We start from the raw sequence: 22,773 nt of genomic DNA, 5'->3' as shown, positions 1-22,773 counted from the left end.
CCATAACTCTTTGACAGCATTTCCTCTCTTTGGCACTTTTTAACAGCATCTTACTCCAGAAATGCCTCCCAACATCTGATGGTTCTCTGAGAGCTTTCCTAGGGTTTGTCACATATCATTGCCTGCACAAACTGTTTGTTTGAACTTGAGTTCAGAGCCTTTCCTGGCCTTGAGTGGCTCAACTCTGACCTACACAGGTAAAGCAGACAAAATTCACAGAACCAGAACTTATTGAGTATTGCTCAGTTGAGGACTGTCTAGCCATCGAACACTTCTGGCTAAGGATACTCTATGCTTGAGGTCCCAAATGGGAACAACAACAAAAAAAGATTCTCAACTGACTTTAAAATATGTGCTAGTGACAAAGGGAGATGGGTAACTAGCTCTCACTGTGTGGAGGGCACAGCATTCTGAGTATGGCTCTACCGGTTGCCATAGAAAATGACAAGTCCGCACAGGCAATCAGGTTTATTCCATTAAACTTTAGAAGACACCATTCCATAGTGAGGATAGAGAAGGTTCTAGAGCAATTCTATTTAGTGTAGTCCATGGACTGAGGCCACTCCATGAACTAATTAATGTTCTACAAGAAGTATAGAAATTGAGAGTACACGTTTAGAAGTTCTTACAGCAATTGACAGAACACACTTGAATCTCATAATAAAACTGAATGTAAAAAATTAAAAATTTGAGCTTGTATTTTATATGTTCTTGAGTATTTTTTTAAATGTTTTCATTTGGAGTAATTGATCTTTACTGTATTTTACAAGTATTGCTTTGGCAGTTTAGATTGGTACTGCAGATGTATATTTTGCTACTGCAGATTTATATTTGGTGCTACATATAGGTAATTTTTAAAAAATGATTCTTCACTACAGATGGTTTGTGAATCCCAGGTCTAAAGTGGGCCAGGAATTATGATCTTTATATGAGAAAATCCTTTAGCTTTTGTTACATGTCATTGGAATGTTATAGAAAATCTGGATGTATAATGTGATTTACTAGAATAGGATAAGGTACATGATACTCAAAATATAATTTTAGCAGACTGCCTGGAAACTGGTATCTACACAGGGCTGTATCTTTTTTCATTTAAGGATAGAGATCATCCTTGGTTTTTTTTGTTTGTTTTGTTTTACAGTTGCGTACTATTCCACTAAGTGGGTCTGTCATATTTCATTTACCTGTCTTCCACTGATGGACATTTGAATTGTTTCCAACCATTTATTATGAAGAATACTGCAATAAATATTCTTACATAATTACTTCACACATACACAGGTATATCCAGTAGTGAGACTGTTCAATAAGAGATGATGTGCCTTTGTAATTTTAGTAGCTTTGCGTAATTGTCCTCCATGGGGGTTGTGCCAATTTACACTCCTACCAGCACTGCACAAATACGGTTTTCCCATAGCTTTGTCCAACAGAGCCACAGAAATTTTCAACAGTTACAGATTTATTTTAAATTGCCCTTTTTTTTGATAGCATTACCACAGTAAGTGCCAGAAACAGAGTTTATACTTATGTCGTTTTTTTGGTAATCTCATACATCAATACATTTAAAGCCAGAGGAAATTTTTAACATTTAGAACTTACTACTAGCACACTGTTTCTTGGAAGCAGAGAATTAATACCTGAAGTACAACTCCAGGAACTAATTTTCAAAATTTTTACTTATTCTGTTTTATGAAGTAACTATCTTAGATACTTCTCTGGTAAGCTTGACCAATAGAAATATTGTACCTATCGCTCCCAACTGTAGGGCTGCCAAGGGGGAAACAGAGATCAGGCAGATGATTCATAAGATGGTCTAGCAGAATACAAAATGATGATTCTAGACACTAGGGTTTTAGTTTTGCTACTGAATTGCTGTGTGACCTTAGATAGACAGCAATTCTTAATTCCCCTACTGACACTTAGTGTACATGCATATCTACATACATACCTATACACACACACCCTTGGCTAAGTGTCTGTCTTGACTCTTGAGTTTTTAATCTGTCAGAGCAAATAAATGCAGAAGTCTGCACCAGAGGCTCTCTTGAGGTGTTTTCTAGCTCATGGTTCTTCAGTTCTACTGTTTTACCCAGCCTTTAAACTGACTGACTGACTATTGACTTTTAGCTAGATTTCAAACCTGAGTTGTGATTAACAGTATTATAGCTACCTTTGAATATTACTTTAGATTTTGCTATTCTTTTAAAATTTATTATATTTACATGCATAATATTATACATATTCATATGCACAAGGAATACATATAAATATATAAAGAATATAGTATAATAAAACAAATAGCTGTGTACTCACCAGTAGCTTAAGAAATAGACCAATACCAAATATTTCTGAAGCCTGTGCTGTACCTCTCCCTGAGATAATTTTTTATAAGTATTATTTTCTGTGAAAACAGTAACTGACACAGGATGGGCATCTATTAATTATAAAAATAGGCTATAAAAGGAAGAAAAGTCTCAAACAACTACAGACTGAAACCAATTATTGTGACTTTATTACAGTAGTTACAAACAATACTTTAGTGGTATGTATTTGTATCACAATTACTCAAACTATATACAAATAGGTATTTATACAAGTCTACACTTAAAAAAAGAAAAAGCAATTAATGTCCAAAAAAAAAAAAGTCACATTATCAACAAAATTTTTTTTCTAAAAGTTATGGCCAATAACAAAGGAAATTCACAGTTATTCTGAAAATATTTTAAAGATGCAGGAATCATATTGCACATAATACAGTTATAAACCTTACTGAGCAGATGTGTATATTTTAATCTAGTTTTTCACAAAATTTACATTATCATGCAATACTTCACTGTATACAGAATGGTGGAACTAGAATAAACAGGTTAACTTACAAACTTTTAATATAATGGCCACAAAATTAGAATTTTTTAAAGTTATATTTAAAATAATTTTACTATACAAAAAAAAAAAAACAAAAAACCCCAACACTCCAGTGTAATAAAGCTTAATGGACAGAATCAAAATTTGTTCACAGATCAAGTTACATTTTTAGTGTTCTTCTTTATCTTTTCCTTTCTTTTCCTTTTCATCCTGTAGTGCAGTACCGAGTTTTTTAATAAGAACTGACAGAACCTTGTCTAGTGGGTCCATGACTCCTCTTTGAAGCCACTTAGGAATAGTAGTCCTGGCATGATGAAAGCCCAATTTTTGAAGAATATAATCAACGCCTACTGGATCAATTTTTCTTCCAGTCCAAGAAATTAATCTAAAATAATAATAAATTATATTATTAAGGAGTACAGTGCCCTAGCACAGTCCTGAAGGTAGGTTCAAGACAAAGTATTTTCAGTAGATGCAAATGATTATCTGACCTTCAATTCCTGGATTCACTGTAATAGCACTCAAAAAATGTGTGAGCCTACACAGCAATGGCGTTTAGTGAATTTCATCGTGATTAATTTATTTTAGGCCTCAAGTTACATGGTCATCTTAAACCTTTAAAGGACATCTGGCTCATTCTAAAAGATGGTATTAACTTGATGGGGGGAATCCTTTCATGATGTACACGTATATCAAATCATGATGTGCACTTAAAATATCTGTTTTGTCAATTATACTTCAATAAAGCTGGGAGAAAAAGGCTAAAATTTACTGTGTTTGCTATGTGCTAAACATGTTTGAAGGAAGAACCATTTTCTCCCTATTCTTTCTGTTTTCTTCCGTATAGAAGAACAGCATTAGTGAAACACTCCTGGTCTTTCTCTGCCCCCTTATTGATGATTTATCTGATTGGCAAATTAACAGAGGAACTGAGTAGTGTAGTTCAGTACCCTCCTCCCTACCTGCTCTTCAGGAGCCACTCATTTTGAACTGTTCCTCCATGCCATAGGTTTTTCAAGGACAGGCCCCTAACGCCCAAGACTGTTCATGGCTGCCTGTAGCTGGGTGAGTACACAAGGCTGCTGACTGCACAACTTTAGCATCCGTCTGCCCCCCACCTCCTACTTGAGTTCTGCATCATTGAGACCCTGTAGGTAAGTCCACACCTAGACTTTGTAATACAAAGACATTGTTGCTTGACACCAAACCACATTCTGTTATCAGCTTTTATTAAAGCTGTAATTCTGATTTCCAGCTGCCTCTTGCTGTTTCAATTGATCCTGAACTTAGGTAGGGAAAAGGAGGGTATTAAGCACTGGTCTGCTAAAACTCTAATGGTTATAAGCTTTTTCCATTAATTAACTCATGTAACCATTGTTAACAACCCTGAAAGGTAGGTAATACCATTTTCCAAATTTTTCATATGAGGCACCTGAGGCGTTAGATCCTTTGGCCAAGGTCACTCAGCCACTACGCTCTGTAGCTGGGCTTAGAGCCGGAGCCCTTAACCACGTGCTCCACCACTATATCGTATCGCTTAATCTCTTGACAGGTATCTAAAATATATATATATATGTTTATGGCAAATTTAACTTTTTATTCTCATTTTAAATTAAAAGATAGTCAATTTCATTATATTTATTGAGATTTACATATACTGAACAGTTTTCTGTATTAGGACCTTTGCAGTATTTTAATATTGACACTTAATATTTCTCATGAATATATGTACTATTAATAGCAAAGTGTATTATTGATTTGGTTACAACGTATTTTATTAAACACAAATTACTAACACAAAGTCACTACCTTCCGCTTATACAGGAGTCCACTGAATAATGGAGATCTTACTAGCTTGGAATGATTTTGTGGCATAAATATATCTGAATAATAACGTCTAAATGAAATATGTATCATTCTGCAGAATGTTGTGCTGGACTTTTTTTGATACTGTTATTGCATGATGGACAGTTATAATTTGATTAACAAAGCAGATGAGAGGAAAGAGGAAAATAATAGGAAGGTTGTGAGTGGTAAATCACACACAAGGACATACAAAGCAGGTACCGCTAGTTACAGCAGAAGTTTAATGTAATTAAAACTAGAAAATACTTTGGAAAGTTTGATATGAAAACAATGTGATGTAGCTGGGGTTGTGATTGTAGTAGAACATGACACAGTAAAGGAACCTGAATCTGACAGAATTAAATCTGACATTTCAGGATGGTTTTATATTGCTTAGTATGCAGACAGAAAGACACTGTGACACTGTAGGTTCTATTACATTGTCATGACATATGTGAGAAATTGTAATGGCTCCTTAATGATGATGTATGACTTCTGCATCTTACAAAACAGTTTATTGTAGCTACCTCAAACACCTGAAAATAACATCCTGCTGAGATGGTGAAAAAACAATAGCAACTGCAAAAGTGGAGTTACTCTCATTTTTTACTGATTAACTGACAGGATGTCATGTCACACACTGGATAGCTAGTCAGCACGGAGCTATTCTCAGTTGTTTGTGCTTCTTTTGCCTTGCTTAGAAGCACTTACAAAAGAAAAAAGGAGCAGCAAAAATATCAGAAGCTGTAGAGGTTATAAGTGACTAACATAAAAGTATTTTTTGGTAAACCATATTTAACCTGCTGCATTATTTATAACCTTTTTCTCATAATAATCTCATAGGAAACAGGTAAATATGTACACCCACTCCTTACCTAAGAGTGGGTTCTAGATGCCATGTATTGCACATAAAATCTCTCCAGTCCACAGTAGTGTAAGTGATGCTATCTTCTCTGTCTTTGTCAGAGGAATTTTCGTCATGAATGATAACTGGACTTTTCTGTCCTGGTCGAGTAGATAAAATCCGAGGTGGAAAAATAGCTATAAGGAAAATGATATATTAATATTGCAAATACGTATCTCATAAATTTATTTTAAGTCACGAAATGAACAAAGTAATTGGCTCCATTTGTTTTTATTTATAAACTGGCCAAAGCCTCATTTAATTACATTTCTTAAAAAATATTTAAAAATAAGCCATAAGTAAGTGCCAATTATTGGTATTTCTTGGAGAAAGACAATATCGAAGTTATTTTATTCTCTTATAAGAATTAGAAATAACATGTCATCATTTATTTTTGAGTAATAGCACATGTTTTACATGTATTTGTGTGCCTAAAACATACGGTAAAGAATACTGAGATTTATTTGATAGCAGGCACAGGACGCTGAAATTGACAGTTGTAGGGCTCCTAAAAAAATGCCTGTAGGTGGATGACTTTTTAACAGCTTTTTTGAGATACAGTTCACTCATTTAAAGTGTACAGCTCAATGGTTTTTTTAATGTTAGTGCCTATATATATATATTTGAACAGCTGTACTAACTTAGGAGTTTTTTAGGTAAGCAGTCTTTTCACTCTTCATAGTTGAGTACTCAAATGTTTTATGAAAAATGAAGTCTTTTAAAATTGGCGATCATAAATGATATATTTAAAATTGAATCTGGGACAAAAGTAGCTTTCATATGATCTTTAATAAATACAGCATTTCTACAGGGCACAGGTTTTCAAGACACAAACTGGGCATAAAGTAATGATTAATATGAAATATGATATGTATTATACAGCTCTGGTTATAACTGTTAATTAGCAGTGGGGTAATATATTGATTGGGAATGAACCTAGGAACGAAGCTGTACTCTCACACCACATCGGAATACAGATGTCTTCAGTTATTGCCTGGTCTGTTGCTCTGCTTTTGTTTATTATTGATGGTGGTTACAGTACTACAGTTTATCTGGATGTTCTAGGAATATGTTGATTCCGCTCTAGTCTTACATGCTGTTAAGAATTTTCTGAGGCATGTTTATATTTATTTTGCCCAACACTACTTGCTTTTAGTTTTTAAAGACAAAATATACTTACAGCTATTAAAATATTTTATTTACAATTAAAATCCCCATAAGTAATAATTTTGTTACTGTAAGTCCGATAATCAAGTCCCTATTTCCTCTTTTCTCATTGAAATAATGTCTTACAACAATTTCTATAAAAAATACATTTTAAAAGAAATACACACAGTTCATGGCAGGCCAACACAATATTTCATAAAGTGACAAAGGTTCCACATAATACCTGAGGGAAAGAAATCTGGCAGGCATTCATACCTAGGTAGACTAGAAAAGAATTCTGCACTTCACAGCTTTATCTAGAATCTGTGTTTCTCCACATTAAGTTTAAATATTAAGGCAGAGAGAAAAACAAGAGGATTAACAGTGATGGTATACTTTGTTGCTCTATGTGAAGACTGGATCTATGCATATTATACATAACATTTCCTATTATATGCCTGCAGTCATTTTACTTGAATGGCTCATAGATTTCTCCCAGCCATCATTATTGCTTTCACTCTCACTGAATTTTTGGCACATCTAGATTAAATAGTAATGGAAGAGCAATTCAATTTATGTGTGCTATATTTACACTCTTTCCACATGGTCTTTTGATAATCTGTCTTTGTTTTCTTCACTCAAACATTCATCATGAAGCTATTTTGAAATATCTACAAGATAAATTTTATATTTCTTTCTTCTTGGAAAACATGAAGCAGTTATTATAGTGTGACAAACAAATTTCATCTATTCGAAGCAGTTTTTTTTAAAAGCACATCTGTTGTTTTTACCACTGTATATTCATATAGTTGCACAATAAATATTTATTGAGTGAATAAAGACCATATATTTGGAGAGCATTCCATATCATGACATTTTAAACTACCTCATTCTTTTAAACAGCTACAGAGTATTCCATTTCATTGTATGGACACACCATAATATATTCAGCCAATTCCATATGGATTTTAGGGTCACCATATGTTTCTTAGTGGGCCAACGTTTAAGTTTCCAGTGAGCAGAACCAATGTTAGCTAGCTCATGAAAAACAAGACACCACTACTGAGGTCTAAATATTTATAAAAAAAGATAATGTTCTGTGCATTCTAGACAGATATATCTTCTTATTTAATTCAGTTTTCCCAATTATGTATGTAACTCTTGCTAACTTTATTATGTAGTTGTTTCTCTAGTCATTTCACTTAGACTAGCAATATTTCCTCAAAGAGGTTTTCTTTTCCAACTTTGTGAGACTATCTTACTAGACCTGATAATATACAGAACATATATGGAAACATTTTGTAAAGTATAAAACACCATTCAGTTTGAGATATGGTTAGAAAAAAATGAAATGTACCTGGCAGATACTCAGAAAGTCTGTCACATAGTCTTACTAATATATATTTATTGATATTTGTAACTCATAGAGGAAGGAGATACATTCTACCCATTTTATCACTAGACCATAAAAATCCATATAAATTGTAGTGAGAGCTGCCTTTCCTGAAGCTTGAAAGGAAAAAAACCCCCAAAACAATATGCTACCCACCTTTTTCTTTTTCTTTAAGATAAGCTGACACTAAATCATGAAGAAACATGATGAGCTCAGCATCCATCGTCACACAAATGTGGTCAGTGAACTCTGTCACCACACTGCATTCTACCTTTGGCTTCAGGCTGGCGTCTGCAATGGCAAAGTTCTTTTACAGTAAAAGATTATTGAAATAAGTCCCTTCCTCTTCCCATTAACAAGGGATTTACATGGGTCCATGTAAATGCCTCCACTTAAATGCAGTTTCTGTATATGACTTAAAGAATGATGATGATAGTTTACTAAGCACTTTCCAAGTATATGCCATTTACTCATAAAAACCTGATGAAGTCCTATTAGCCCCATTTGAGGAGAAAGAGGCACAAATGGAGTAAATTATTTGCCAGAGGTCATATAGCTGGTAAGAATATCAATCAATTTGAACCAGAAGATCAATTTCTTTATATTATATTACAAAAATAACCTTCAGGGAAAAAAAGAAGTTTGAAGATCCTTTAGAATTTCTTAGTTAACTTTAGAAACTAAAGATTGTTTTTCCACATACTCTGTAATGAAGGTTCTTGTGGTTCTTGAACATGAATAGATTTAAAGTCAAGCTGCATCCTTGGTAACGCAAAGATAGTCTCTGTTTCATGATTGTAGCTAGAACACCCTCTGAATCCACTCAGCAAACTAGAACTCTTCACTGTAGTGCTATTCTCAGTGTTATTAGCATCAACATTACGAAGCAGGTTTAGCTCTACAAGCATAATGATAAAGACAGTAACAATCAAACCAATAGGCATTGATAAGCATGTAGCTTTCATGACATTGATACACAGAACTTTTATCATTTCAAAAAGCTGGAAAATGAATACATTTAAAAAAAAGCCATATTTAAGCTTTGATTTTGAGACTAGTTATATGCCACTATAGATATAAATATGGACAAATATTTATATATACATACATATACAAATATATATCTCACTATTCTCAATATTGAAGCTTTATAACATGATTTTGGATAAATCCAGTAAATTGTGTTTTTTTTGTTTCTTGAATTTTGAATATTATTCTCAATTGAAATCGTATCTGAATTTAATGAAGGCGAAGTCTTAACCACTGGACCGCCAGGGAAGTCCCAGGAGGTCTTTTTTAAGTAAAACATTCAAGTCTTAACATGTCCCAGTCTAGTCAGCTTTTTAATACAGATGAAATGATTGGTAAAAGCAGTACTCTAAACTCTAACACAAAAACAACCGCAGAATAAGAATTTTCATGACTGAATTACTACAAGACCGGTGAATCTAATTTACTTCCTTATCCTGCTTTGTTCTGAGAACATTTCTAACAGTCTCTGATCCCTAGGGTTGCTAACAACTATTTTCCATGAGGCCCAAGCCATCTTCTTTTCCATTCTGAGAGGATTAAAAAAATGAATAAATTAAAAAATGAAAATGAATTTAAAAACTTCGTCAAAACACTCTCTTTAAACTTATGACTTCATAGGAATACTAATATTTAGTTTCATTTTATTCCAGCTATCCTGAACCTTAATTTTTGGTATTCTATTACTTAGTTGTATAATAACTTTCCCAAACCTCCAATGTGAACATTACTATAAAAATATTTTTCCAATTATAATAAACTTAACTTCATTTATTTAAACCGATTTTATTTTGAATGTTTTCAGTTACATCTAAAATAATTTTAGTCCATGAGATGTTGCACTACTAGGGTGGTGAATCATGTACTAATATTGCTACTTAAGGCAGCTGGGATAAAACGAAAGTTGTTTAAAGAAATGGAAATTCTCCCTACACTTAAATTCTAAACACAGTCAACAGAGCCCAAAATAGAGAAAACAAAACAAAATAAATCTCTCCAAAGAAGCAAACTTTTAACCTTCATTTCTTGTGGCTGTAACGTAATTGAACCATTCTTTCACACTTGCTACTCCATGGGGTGGATTTTCATGGCGACGCCTCGTTATCTTGGTTATTGTTGCCATAGGACTTTCCAAAGCACCACATGGTTTGGTAACCATGGTATTATGGCCCAGATGAAAATCCAGTGTTTGTACAATATATGTAGAATGATCACTAGCGCCTAGAGGGGGAAAAAAAGTTTCTTAATGTAACAAACTATATTTAGATGCAAGAAAAGTTGTGGCCCTAGAGCAATAGATATAGCTAGGTAAGTCATACACAGATAGAGAAGGCTGTAAAACTAAGGAGTACATAAGAGAGAAAAAAATTCACAAATATTTTTTCTTTTAGCTGTAACTGGATCTATCCCCAAGAAGATGAAGAATATCAACCATTTTTTCCTTCATCATTAAGAAACCACTGAGTAGAAAATTAAAGCTAAAAGAAACTGTAAGTAGAGGTAAAAGCACAGCCTGCCCTTAAAAGTTTTGTAAAATAGTCTTGACTGGCAAGTAATTTCCTTACACTACCACTGTGTGTCGTCTTCTCTTCATGTTTTTATAAGAAATTTTTACAATAACTGTTATTATGACTATGGCCAGCCACAGCAACAAAAACTTTAATTGCCTAAGTAAGAAACAGAGTGAGATGGTAAGTTCAGAAATAAGTCCTTTAACATGTCCCAGACTTTATAGATACTGACTCATTGGCAGTGAACTCCTTGACGTTGTCAGACACATGACGATAAATAGAGATGGATTTCAGAAATACCATAAGAAAAACAGATAAAAGATATGAGAAAAGCAAATTACTTTGTCATATATAATCATGTAAGAAGATGGGGAAAAGTGAAAGCTGAAAATGTGTCAGTTTACCATCTTCCCAGATTTTTTGAGCTTCGGTCCAAAAAGCAATATTTGGTTCCTCTAAGTGAAAAAGGGCCCATGATTTTGAACGGAAATTTGGACCATGAAAACAAGCTAGTGTCATATGATTTCCATGTAAGCTCATTGATCCTCCAAACTGCATTCCATCTTCCGGTAATGGAATCTGAAATAAGGATATGTGGCATCCTGACACCACCTTCAATACTCCAGGCCAATGTCGATGATGAGCTGCATCGAGCACTGCAAGAAAACAAAAAACCACTTATCCTGAAATATCTCATGAACATCCTGAATGCTGGGTAGGAAGACAGCAGGTGGCTACTTTGTACAGCTGAAGTGACTCAGATAACGGATGAAAACAACAATTCAGTCCCTGGTTAACATTAAGCAGAGAAGCTAATAAGGATACAGTCTGGGAAAAGATGCTGTGTAAGGATGGCTAGAGCTCAGGAAAGTAGCAACTTGCTAATAATAATTACAACTAATGCTTCTGTAATGATTAATGATTTACAAAGTGCCGGCATGAAATTTTATGTAATTCTCACAATATCTTTGTAAACTATGTATTTCATCTAGACTCTTCAGGTGAAATAGAAGAGGGGTTAAGTGAACCAGTGATTAGAAGGCCTAGAAATCAATGGCAGATCCCTGATTTTAAGTACTGGAAAAAAAACCTTTTATACCCTTTGCTGCTCAGAAGTGAGGTCTGAGGACCAGCGGCATTAACGTCGCCTGGGAGCATGTCAGAAATCCACTCTTACGTCGACCCCAAATCTACTGCATCAGAATCTGCATTTTAAAAAGCTCTCCAGGTGTTTCAGATGCACATTAAAGTTCAAGAAGAACTAATCAGATACACAGTTGACCACTGGACAACGCGGGGGTTAGGGGCACTGACCCTCCACACAGTCAAAAATCCACGTATAACTTATGGTTGGCCCTCCACATCCACACTTCCTGAGGATTCAACAAACCATAGATGGTTTAGTACCACAGTATTCATTACTATTGAAAAAAAATCTGTGCATGAGCCTGCACAGTTCAAACCCATGTTTTTCAAGGGTCATCTGTACAATTCATATTTATATTTCCCACTTATTCCAATAATATCCTTTTGGCTGTTTTCCACAATTCTCATTCTGGATCTAACCAAGGATCATACATCATGATCATGCAAGGATCATGCGTTAGTTGGCATATCTCTTTAGTTTCCTTTAATCTAAGACAATTCCTTAAGCCCGTTTGTCTGTTTCCCATGACAAAGACCTTTTGGAAGAATCCAGGCCATGCATTTTTGGGAACACCCCTGTATTTGTATATATGTCTGATACCAATTCTAGTTTAAAGGAAATGCAGGGACTAGGGGAACAAGATAAATGAAACCATAAGGAAGCAACTGAAAAAGACCCAGAAAGTAGGATATTCTGCAGAACAGTTGGCCAAGTCTCTTTAGCAAGTCAGGTCACTAAAAAAAGGACTATACTGAATTCAAAAATAGTAAAGGAACATGACTATTTTTAATCTGTGATCTTGAATTGGACATACTGGTTTGGACAAACCAGTTGTAAATATAATTTTAGATCAGTTGTGGACTGTGCTGAGGTGGCTAGAGGAGATAATTAGCACAATGGAAAGTTCGAGATTGTTGACTGGAAAAGGCTACAAAACAATATGAATAATGTTTTGGTAAAAAGTACATATATGTGTGTGTGTGTGTATGTATGTGTATATACATACATACACACACACACATGCATAGAAAAGTATCTGAAAGTATATACTCTCAAGTGTTCACAGTGATGATTTCTGGGTGGAATGTGATTTTTTTTTTTTTTTGCTTGTATATGTTTTCTCATTTGTTTTTCCAATGCACATGTACTGCTTATGTGATAATAAATCATGAAAAATTATCCTGCTTCTGACTACTTTTCACTTTTACCACTATCACTCTAGTTAAGGCCACCATCGTCTGTTGCCTGGACTCTCAGAAAAATCCTTCTTACAATGGTAACGTAAGTCTGTAGCAATGGTAATGGTAATTATTGCAGTGATTTCCTTACTTTCATTCTTAACCACCTTGGTCTGTTCCCCACACAGCAGCCAGAGTGATGCTTTAAAAAGGATTATTTTTTTAAAAAGTGAATCAAATAATATCAGATCTGTTCAAAGCTCTCCAGTAGCTAGCTACCCATCATATTAAAAATCTTATCTTTGGCCTCTCTAAATTCATGTCCAGTATTTTCTTGCTTGCTCACTCTGTTCCACCACAGTGGGCCACCTTAATGATCCTCAAACAAGCAAGTTTCCTCCCAACTGTCGAAGCTTTGCACCTTTCGGTAGCCCACTTTGCCCAGAACTCTCTTCCCCAGATCTTAGCCTACCTCTCACTTCAGAAAAGGTTTCCCTGACCACCCTTTCTCAAACAGCTATTCTCACAGTATGTATCACAGACTCTATGATCCTTCCCCTGCTTTGTTCTTTCTCTCAGCATTTCTCTCTACCTGAAATTATCTTACACACTTACTTAGCAAATTTGTTATGGTCTGTCTCTCCCATTAAAATGTAAGCTCCATGAGGGTAGGAATTTTTTCTACTAGTAGATCTCCTATGCCTAAAACAGTGCTTAAGAACACGGTTGATACATAATAAAAATTTGAACTACTGAATGAAAATCTGCCTAATATGACACAGGTAATAAATCCAAACTCAGACATTCTGATTCCATAGCCCATGCTCTAAACCAGAACGTGGTGGTGTCACATTTAGTATTCAAGAGCATGGAGTGTGGTTGTATGTATTAAGCAGTCAGATGAACATGAGTAATGTAATGGGAAATACAATGTAAGCTATTCAGAATAAAAGAAAATATATCTAATCATTAGTTCTAACTTGTAATTATGTAATAAAGTAAGAATTAATTTGTAATGTAGTGATGTAATCTGTAATAATGGCATGATTGTAGATGAGCTGTGGCAGGGGGAGGAGATAATGAATGAATGACTTCCCAAATGATGGCCTCTAATTCCATTGGCGGGTAGGAAATTGGGTACTTTGCTGAGTGAGCAGGATAAAAAGCATATGGACCACTTTTTAAGCATGGTATGTAGATATTATTTTAAATTAACACATATTTAGTGAAAGATAAAGCATATATAAAGCCTTAGTCTTCTAACTCTTACATTGTTCTTGTGAACTTTTCTCTAGGTTATTAGTCATTGTCTTAGGTGGAAGATAAGGAACTGGTCCCCAGGTAGACAGAGCTCGTTTGCTGGTGTCAAACTGCTGAGTGAAAAATTCCTGCAGCTTCATTCCTATTTTTATCAGGTCTGGTGTAGTTGATCTTGATATCATTACTTGGAAAATATCCCACTTCAGATCTCCATGGACAAAAATTTCACTAGAGCATAAAACAGAATCTTTTATCATATATATTACAGAAGACAGTTTAAAAGCACAAGAAAAAGTCTCTTCCCCACCAGTTTTTCATTCATATTAATTGTATGATGTAAAATCACTGTGCAGGAAAAATGGTTTGTGTTTTCTCACTGGATGATAGAAAATATGTTGAGTAGTCATGTAAAGTACTGAAAAAGTAGTATTTTACTAAATACCTTTTATCGGTCATGCTTGAATCCAGTGTATTATACAGATTTACTTTCCATTCATCCTGAAGCTTGAGATCAGCATTACTGAAGATACCCATGAGAATACTTGAGCCCATGTAATCAACACGAGCTTCAGTAGAACCCATAGTAATCTGAATTTTGTGACTGGGTTGCTGACTTGGATGTTCAGAAATATGAGCTAAAATAGAAACAATAATTACTTTTCACAGAAATGCCTCATGGGAAAAACTCATCAAAATCAATTTTCAAATACTTTTCTTCAACATATTGTTCAGTTGTAAAATTTCAACATACCAACCATCTCCAAAGCATTGACATCTATAGTCCCTCCAACTACTCCTCCTTTAGAATCTAACTGTGATCTTCCTAGACCAACAGACATGCTTATCTCTCGATCTCGATTACTTCCTACTGACAGCCGGCCCTGGCTCTTCAAACCACTAGTTGTCCAACTATAAAAAAGAAAAAGTGTTATTAATTAGACATATGGCTTCCCATGTCAATGAATTAAAACAGGAGTTAGATGATTTCAAAAAAGTTGGACAATGAAACAATACATTTCTTATAAAAACTATGGTAAACATTTGAATATTAACATTAATGATGAAGCTTTCTTCTTAACTAGAAAATTATGCTATTTTCCTTATCATTTTCTATCTTTTTAGAACACATATTTCATGCTGTTTTTATGTTACAATATCTTTAGGATTAAACCATTTTCAGGATAAAGCAAGGTATATAATCTTTTATCTACTGTCTTCACTGTCTCAAACATTTCAGCATTAAAAAAAGGTTTTGAATTGCTTTACTACAATTAGAAAAATTACAACTAATGATTAAATACATTTTCTTTGTATCTGAATAGCTTACGTTGTATTTCCCATTACATTACTCATATTCATTTGAACGTTTAATTGCTTCAGGTTGATAGCAAACACGACAAGTGTTTCCCATGGGGTCCCCTGTTGGCTTGCTGCTTTGTTTGATTTGTTAAAAGGAGTTGATGTTTTCGAAAGTGAATCTAAAAATAGAAAATCAAATGTACATTCACATAGATGCTCAGGCAATTACAAAGCAAAAACTACTCATCACTATAATCCAGAAGGTAAAATTATGATATTCTTGTGTTAAAACCTAACATTTACTAGCTGTCCTATTGCCTCCAAAATATTAATAGTTACCATTTACTGAACGGTCAGTAAGGGTTGCCAGCCTTACTTCTTGAAAGCTCATAGTTCTGTATGACGTCCATCTTATATGAGGAGATTCTGGTGTGCATGGGATATAGCAGCACAGATCGTTTATCACCCTAGGATTTTCTTACCAAAGAAGAAAATTATAAGTTGCTGCTGCCAAGAAGAGAACTTGGAAGGCAGGTACCATTCTGAAATGCAGATGCTGGCTGGGGTGCCTGTCTTCTGTGTTCTTATGGACTCAGTATATATCCTGAGTCCTGTGTTGGCTCATTATACTCTAATCTTACCTTGTGACATGAACTACATCATTCATTTTATATACTTAGACACAAGTAGAGCCTTGAGCACATAAGAGAGTTAAAAAAATATAGTGTCTGAATAAAAGAATGACTGAATGAACGCAAAGATTAACTTTTTCAATATGGAGTTTACAACACTGTAGGTTTGTTTTACTTCCTGTGGTGCATGCTAACAATATGCTCATTCCTCTCTCCCTATCCCTTTTCTTTTTTTAACATCTTTATTGCAGTATAATTGCTTTACAATGGTGTGTTAGTTTCTGCTTTATAACAAAGTAAATCAGTTATACATATACATATCCCTTTTCAAAGCTACTAGGGGTCCAGCTGTCTCTTCTGCTAGCAAATACTGTGAAGTGCTTTGTCTGTTGTTTGGTTTGGGGTTCCTCCCCCAACCCCGCATCTCCATAAAAACCTGCAAGAGAATAACTTCCTGCAGTTGGGGGCAGAAGTCTGGGAGTAACTAATTAAGATTTTTATCTTGGGGCCGCTGGAGGGCTACTGATAACAAGGAGAGCAGTGTTACCTCTTTGGGGAACTGAAGAATCAGACACACTCCTTGACCTTATGGAAGCTGGGGATTTTAGGCTCTGTGCTGCTGTCCCTGGTGACATGGTGCTGTTTGTCATATGCTCATTGAACACATTAGGCGACTGAGGCATGTGGGTGAAAGAGGCTGACTGACTAGGCTGCTCCCAGGTCCTGCAGTAAGCTTTTCTTGAAGATTCGGGGGAAAGGTGTTGGCTTACACCTTCAATGGAATCCGGTGTCCCTGGGCCAGATGCTAACAGAAAAGTAGACAGCAAAAACAAAATTAACAGGGTAATATCCCATGTTATAAAATAAGAAATTTCACCACTCCACCATTTCTAATCACATTTTATATTCCTTCCAGTTCTCTGACAACTGTATGATGTACAGTTTGCAAAGTACATTCCAGCATGTTATTTTTTAAAATTCTCACAGAAACTCCATGAGATGGGTAGGACAGGCACTCTGTCCCATATTACAGATGAGGGAATAGACCCAGACCCAGATTTCTGATATTTTCTACTCTATCATGCTAACTCTGTCTTTCACTTACGCAGTGTAATGCTACAACAATATCTAAGTCCAAGAGAAAAAATGCAATATGATAGCATGTCCCCAGTATATTCTATTTTCCATGTTTAACCATGATTAACTTGGTTAAATGTATTTCTGCGTTTCCAGATTTTACAAAGATTACAGGGTAATCATCACAGAATAAAAATCAGCTGAACTTAACCCCTGAGAGAGCAAGTATTTTGTGACCTCCAATGCTAGTGCATTCCCAGTGGTTATTTGCACATTAAAGGGGCTCCACTGGCATTTGCTGAATGAGTGAAAGAATTGCAGGGTACAACTTACCAAGTAAGACAAAGTTTGTGTTATCAATCATGGATCTTGTTACTATTGTAATCAAAATGAAAAGCAGCCTAAGTATAATTTATAATTACATAAACAAGCTTACTTGGCAAATTTATAGTTTGGTCTCCGAGGAATAGGCGTCTTGCAATACTCCTCCTATACCAAGCTCTGGGAAATGCCAGAATTTCACTGAGGCGGCGCATATCATATTTAAAGGAAGCAGACCCTATATCACAAACAGCTGATACATAAATAAAGTTTGTTAGAACACATTTCCAAAACCTTTAATATTTTCACATGGTAGGTATAATAGGACATGATATTACACAACTGAATTATAATTGTTACAATTCATGAAATACCAAAATAAGTTACATGGTGTGATTAGTAAGTGATAATGTGTTCCTTCCACAAGTGATAAAAATAGCACATTCTGCACTGTTAGTTCCATTTCTGAGGTGAGGGCAAATTGGAATTCTATTATCAAGTGATGATATCGTGAAATTCTCAAGAGAGGATCTAAAGATCGGTCTCACAAACAGCTTCCAGCTTTAACATAGAGCTCTTCTCAGATATGGGAAATGAATCATCAGGATGAGCTAGAATACAAACTTCCTCAAAAGTAGCTGCAAACCAAATAACTGTATGGCAAAAACTACTATTTTCCTTGTAGACAGCAAGCAGCGACTTGTCAATCTGAAAGCACTCTCATGGCTGTCCCCTGGGGTTCTGCTCTGAGCACACTGCTGCTTTTGCTTCATGTGCCTTCTATTCCTCCACCATAGCTTCTGTTGCATTTACATGCCAACATCTCCCAAACCTGAAGTGCCTGTTTCAGTCTGAGCCCATATCCACACAGCCCATTAGCCAACTGCCTACCAGACCCTTCCACCTCAAGGTCGTATAGGCATTTCCTTCTTTATTTCCTATCTAAGTTAATGACCTCACTGTCCCTTCAGTCACCTAAGCTAAAAGTTTGAGGCATCCTTGTCTCCTCTACTGCTCCTCATACAACTTGTCCTTAAGCTTGTGGATTCTCATATTTCTCTTGAAACCATTCCCTCTACTCTTTTTTTACTATTAACAACTCAGGCCCTCATCCCCTATTGCTTAATCTGTTTCAACAGCTTCCTCAAGCATCTTTCTGCTCTACCACCTCTTTTCATTTTACCATCAACTCCCTTCCTAAAACATCAATCTGAAGCATCATTCCTTTTTTTTTTAAATGTAAACAGATTATCTTATAATCCATATATAGGTTGTTTTTTGTGGTAAGAACACTTAACATGAAATCTACCCGCTACGGATTTTTAAACGTACAATACAGTATTGTCATCTTTCGGGACAGTGTTGTCATACCATTTCTTAAAAATGCTAATGGCTTCTCCCTGCCCAAAGGATCAGAACCCTATTCTTTAGCCTGGCATATGAGTCCCCCCTACCCCAATCATGTCCTGGGCTATTTTACCAGCTTTACCTCTAGCCAACTCCTCTCTCCCTCTGGCCTCACCTACTGTGTACAACTAACTAAATGTTCAGTTATACCTGTGCTTCAGCTTCAGCGAATCAAAGTATGATCTAAAAGCATACTTTTTGACACGTTGGTACCATTAAATACTATGTTGCTATAGCCAAGGATATTCCTACATAATTTTGAAGATCTGGCCCAACATCATCTCCTTTGTGAACCTTTCTCTGATCACTCATATAAAGCAGAATATGTTTCCTCCTCTTTAAGTAAACCTCCATTATAGGATTTATCACACTGCACTGTAATTTGTCTACTCATAAGACCCTCCCTTAGTCACGCCTGCACCTTCAAGCATCTAGCAGAGTGCCTGGCACAAGTTCACTGTAAAATAAAGGCTCAATATATGTTTGCTGAATGACCAAACATATATTGTGTTGAGTGAGTTAAGTATACTTACTGTATCTTTTCGGTTAATAATTTAAAAAACTTTCACTTGCATAGTACTCTGAATTCTTCAAAATGTTCTACATGCATTTAATTTTAAATACTCAAATCACAACATAAAGAAAATGAGCAAGTGATTTGTCCATAGTTACGTAACTAGTTATAAAGCTGGCAACACATATGCACACAACTCAAGATCTAATGACACCAAGTAAAAAATTTTCAACACTCATCTCTCCTTAGTGTTTTAAGAATTTATAAGTAAAAAATCAAACAAACAAAAAGTCAGAAACTTTACCAATTCATGGTAGAGAAGCAAAGAAGCAGTTTTCAGTGATTCAATTAGGCATATTTTGGCCCTTGGGTGATATTTCCACATATTTATCTAGCAATCATATTTCTAACATTGGTTACCTGGACTGAGATGGTACTTGGCTGGACAGTTATTCTTCTCCTTTAAATCAATTTATCACTAAATGCTTACTATTACTAAATGTATTTAATAATTAAACACAGAAAGGAGGCCCTTATTTAATTCTGGAAAAACAATATTTTAATTAAAAAACTATAAAATTGAATACCAGATATATTTATTAGTGTAGTGTCCATTTTGCTTGCAGACTTGCTTACAGACTGACTTTCAAAAAACGAGGCACCTCCTGAACGCCTTATCCGAGACAAACTCACTTTTACAAACTCGAGATTTATACTGAGTGAGTCTTTTCGACCAGTGACTGAAGTGGCTTCTTCATCCACATTCCCTTTAAAAAAAAACAAACAAACAAACCAAAAACACATGCGTATGAACACACACACACACACACACAACTATATATATGTATACACACACACACACAACTATCTAGTTACATGAAATTATCCAATAGGCTAGAATATACTATCAATTAACATCACTTAAGTGAGTAAAAATTTAAACAGAATGACCTAATGAACATTAGGCATTCCTAACAATAATTTTATAGGTTCAAGCCATAGGTTTTATAGGTTCAAGCCATAAACATAATTGATGATTTTTACAGCGTCTGTCTTTAAAATGCCAGTGGAATTTAAGTTCACTAAATAACTAGTAATAATAGTCTCATTTTAAATTAACAAATGTGATGCACACCCTTTAAAAATTTACTATTTATAAAATATAATTTTTTATACAAATAGTGATTTGATGAAATATTTAAAATTTAAGTAACATAAGTAACCTCATATCTGAAGAGACTGCACAGTGTATATCACTTATAAAATATTTGGAGTTTTAAAATTCTTATATAATTGATTTACCTACATTACTTATTTCATATTTCTACTTATTATGTAGAGACAGGATAGACATTATCAAGAAGAAAAATAAAGTTTCTGATCTCATTTTATATCCATTATTAAAGATAACATTTCTAAAAAGATCAAAGCTTGAAAAGATGCGATAAATTTGAAAAAGATGCAGACGTGCTAAGTATACCTAATCCTCCTGATCCAGGTGTAAGGCCAGAAACTGCAGTTTTTTGTTTCCCTGCTCCATATGGATGAAATACATAAAGGGAAAAGTCAGACATGCACGCAGTGAAGCTCAACCCAGATGAACTGCTGCTGGAACTGGTCAGATCTGACTGACTACTACTATGTCGACTTCTGCCAAGAGGGCTGCCTAATCCTGACAAACCTACAGGGAACACAAGAACACCAAAATATTTATAAGCCACAGAAAATTTAAAAAACTGTCACTAATATAGTCTCAAGAAACAAACATGACTTCAAAATAAAGTGAAAATAGTCAAACATTAACCAATCAATAGAGTTAAATCCTTGAAATTAAAATGAGGACTTAGATGTATTTTCCAGTTAATTTACTTCGTAAACTAAGGCTGAATATTCTGTTCATCTTTGAAATAATTATTTATACATATGACTGGCCAACTCCATGGTTTCCTGTTTCTTTTCTCCTTTGTTCTACAGGAAGCAGGCCGTGGAAGAGGTACAAAACAGCTGGGTTTTAAGCAATGGAGGAGAAGAATGAACTGTAAAAAAACCCAAACCATATAGCTGGAGTCCACATTTCCCAGAAACAGTGGAAACAGAGTAAGGTACACAAATAGAGAAAGTTAAAGATCTCCTTCTCTTAGGCAGCTATGTGCCCTCACTGGCAACATCCACCATGGGTGGACAGACTAATTCCAAATATGCTTTAAACATAAAAAAAGATGAGACTGTCTGCATGGAGCTTTATATGATTTGCCACTGATTCTAAAATACATATTTCCAGACCAGACTTCTTTTGGATTCATATATTGCAGCTGGTTACTTGACATCCCACTAGAATGGATCACAGACATGTGATCACCGACGTGGTAAGACAAAGCTTACCATGTCCAAAACTGAACTGATCTTTTCCCCTAATCTGCTCTTCTTCCAGTATTTCCCATCTCCGTAACACTTCCATGCAAATAGCTCAGCCAGAAACCTGGGAGTTATTTGTCATCCTTCCCACTTCTGACTTCCTATCATGCAACTTATCACCATATCATTTCTGTGTCTAACAACATATATCAAGTATGTCCATTTTCCTCCATCTTACTATTGCTATTCTAGCCTAAACAATGATCAATTCTGGGCTGCTGAAATGGCCAGCTGCTCTCCCTGCTTCCTTCCACTCTTGTTCTCTTCCAAGCAACTGCCACACTGCAGCTGGACTAGTGTTCTAGAAGTGTCAATGATAATCACGTCCACTTCCCTGCTTAACCTCTCGGTGGCTTCCCTGAATGATATGGCTCTTTCCTATCTATATAAATCTTGCTCATGCCAGTATACCCTTTGTTCACCATGCTCCACTTATACTAGTTTTAGTCTTTTTATTTTTCAAAGTTGTCAGACTCTTTCCTACTTCATGAATTCTTGTATTCTGTACCTGGAGTGTTTATTCCCCCAACTCTCTGCTTGGCTAACTCATACTTAACCTACTTCATGTTTCCACTTAAAACATGTTTGTTTGCTTATTATCTGCTTCTCCAAATTCAATTTAAGTTCCATATTAGCAGGCACTATGTCTGTTAGCTAAGTTCACTACAGTATATCCAACCCCTAGTACTGACCCACAACTCAGCAAAGTTCAATAAAGATCCTTTAAAAGGATGGATATTGTCGTAACCTACATTTCTTATACATTTATTCTCATCATCATTCCTTCTTGCATGTTTTATGATGATAGAATAAGGGGTGCTGCTTCATTC

General features: G+C 35.2%; 1 protein-coding gene across 7 annotated transcripts in view; it reads right to left on the bottom strand.

The window, feature by feature from the left end:
- Window positions 1–2,527: 2,527 nt before the first annotated feature.
- Window positions 2,528–22,773, bottom strand: part of BLTP1 (bridge-like lipid transfer protein family member 1) — a 211,242-nt gene continuing 190,996 nt past the window's right edge. For 6 of the 7 annotated variants that reach the window (XM_068543392.1, XM_068543385.1, XM_068543389.1 and 3 more), the window contains 14 exons: window positions 21,009–21,209; window positions 20,116–20,295; window positions 17,723–17,860; window positions 16,757–17,014; window positions 15,606–15,756; window positions 15,030–15,187; window positions 14,721–14,913; window positions 14,289–14,506; window positions 11,098–11,349; window positions 10,200–10,403; window positions 8,857–9,051; window positions 8,310–8,444; window positions 5,586–5,751; window positions 2,528–3,250 (listed from right to left, as the gene is read on the bottom strand). In XM_068543392.1, the coding sequence (XP_068399493.1) occupies window positions 3,034–3,250; window positions 5,586–5,751; window positions 8,310–8,444; window positions 8,857–9,051; window positions 10,200–10,403; window positions 11,098–11,349; window positions 14,289–14,506; window positions 14,721–14,913; window positions 15,030–15,187; window positions 15,606–15,756; window positions 16,757–17,014; window positions 17,723–17,860; window positions 20,116–20,295; window positions 21,009–21,209 (2,666 nt within the window). In that variant the 3' untranslated portion in view covers window positions 2,528–3,033. Of the gene's footprint in view, window positions 3,251–5,585; window positions 5,752–8,309; window positions 8,445–8,856; window positions 9,052–10,199; window positions 10,404–11,097; window positions 11,350–14,288; window positions 14,507–14,720; window positions 14,914–15,029; window positions 15,188–15,605; window positions 15,757–16,756; window positions 17,015–17,722; window positions 17,861–20,115; window positions 20,296–21,008; window positions 21,210–22,773 lie in introns of those variants that run through there. The other variant, XM_068543391.1, reaches the window with a different exon arrangement.

The sequence above is a fragment of the Eschrichtius robustus genome, chromosome 4 (assembly GCF_028021215.1).
Source record: "Eschrichtius robustus isolate mEscRob2 chromosome 4, mEscRob2.pri, whole genome shotgun sequence".
NCBI classification, from domain to species: domain Eukaryota; kingdom Metazoa; phylum Chordata; class Mammalia; order Artiodactyla; family Eschrichtiidae; genus Eschrichtius; species Eschrichtius robustus.
Note: the sequence above shows the minus strand (reverse complement) of the source record. Positions and strands in the feature narration are given on the sequence as shown.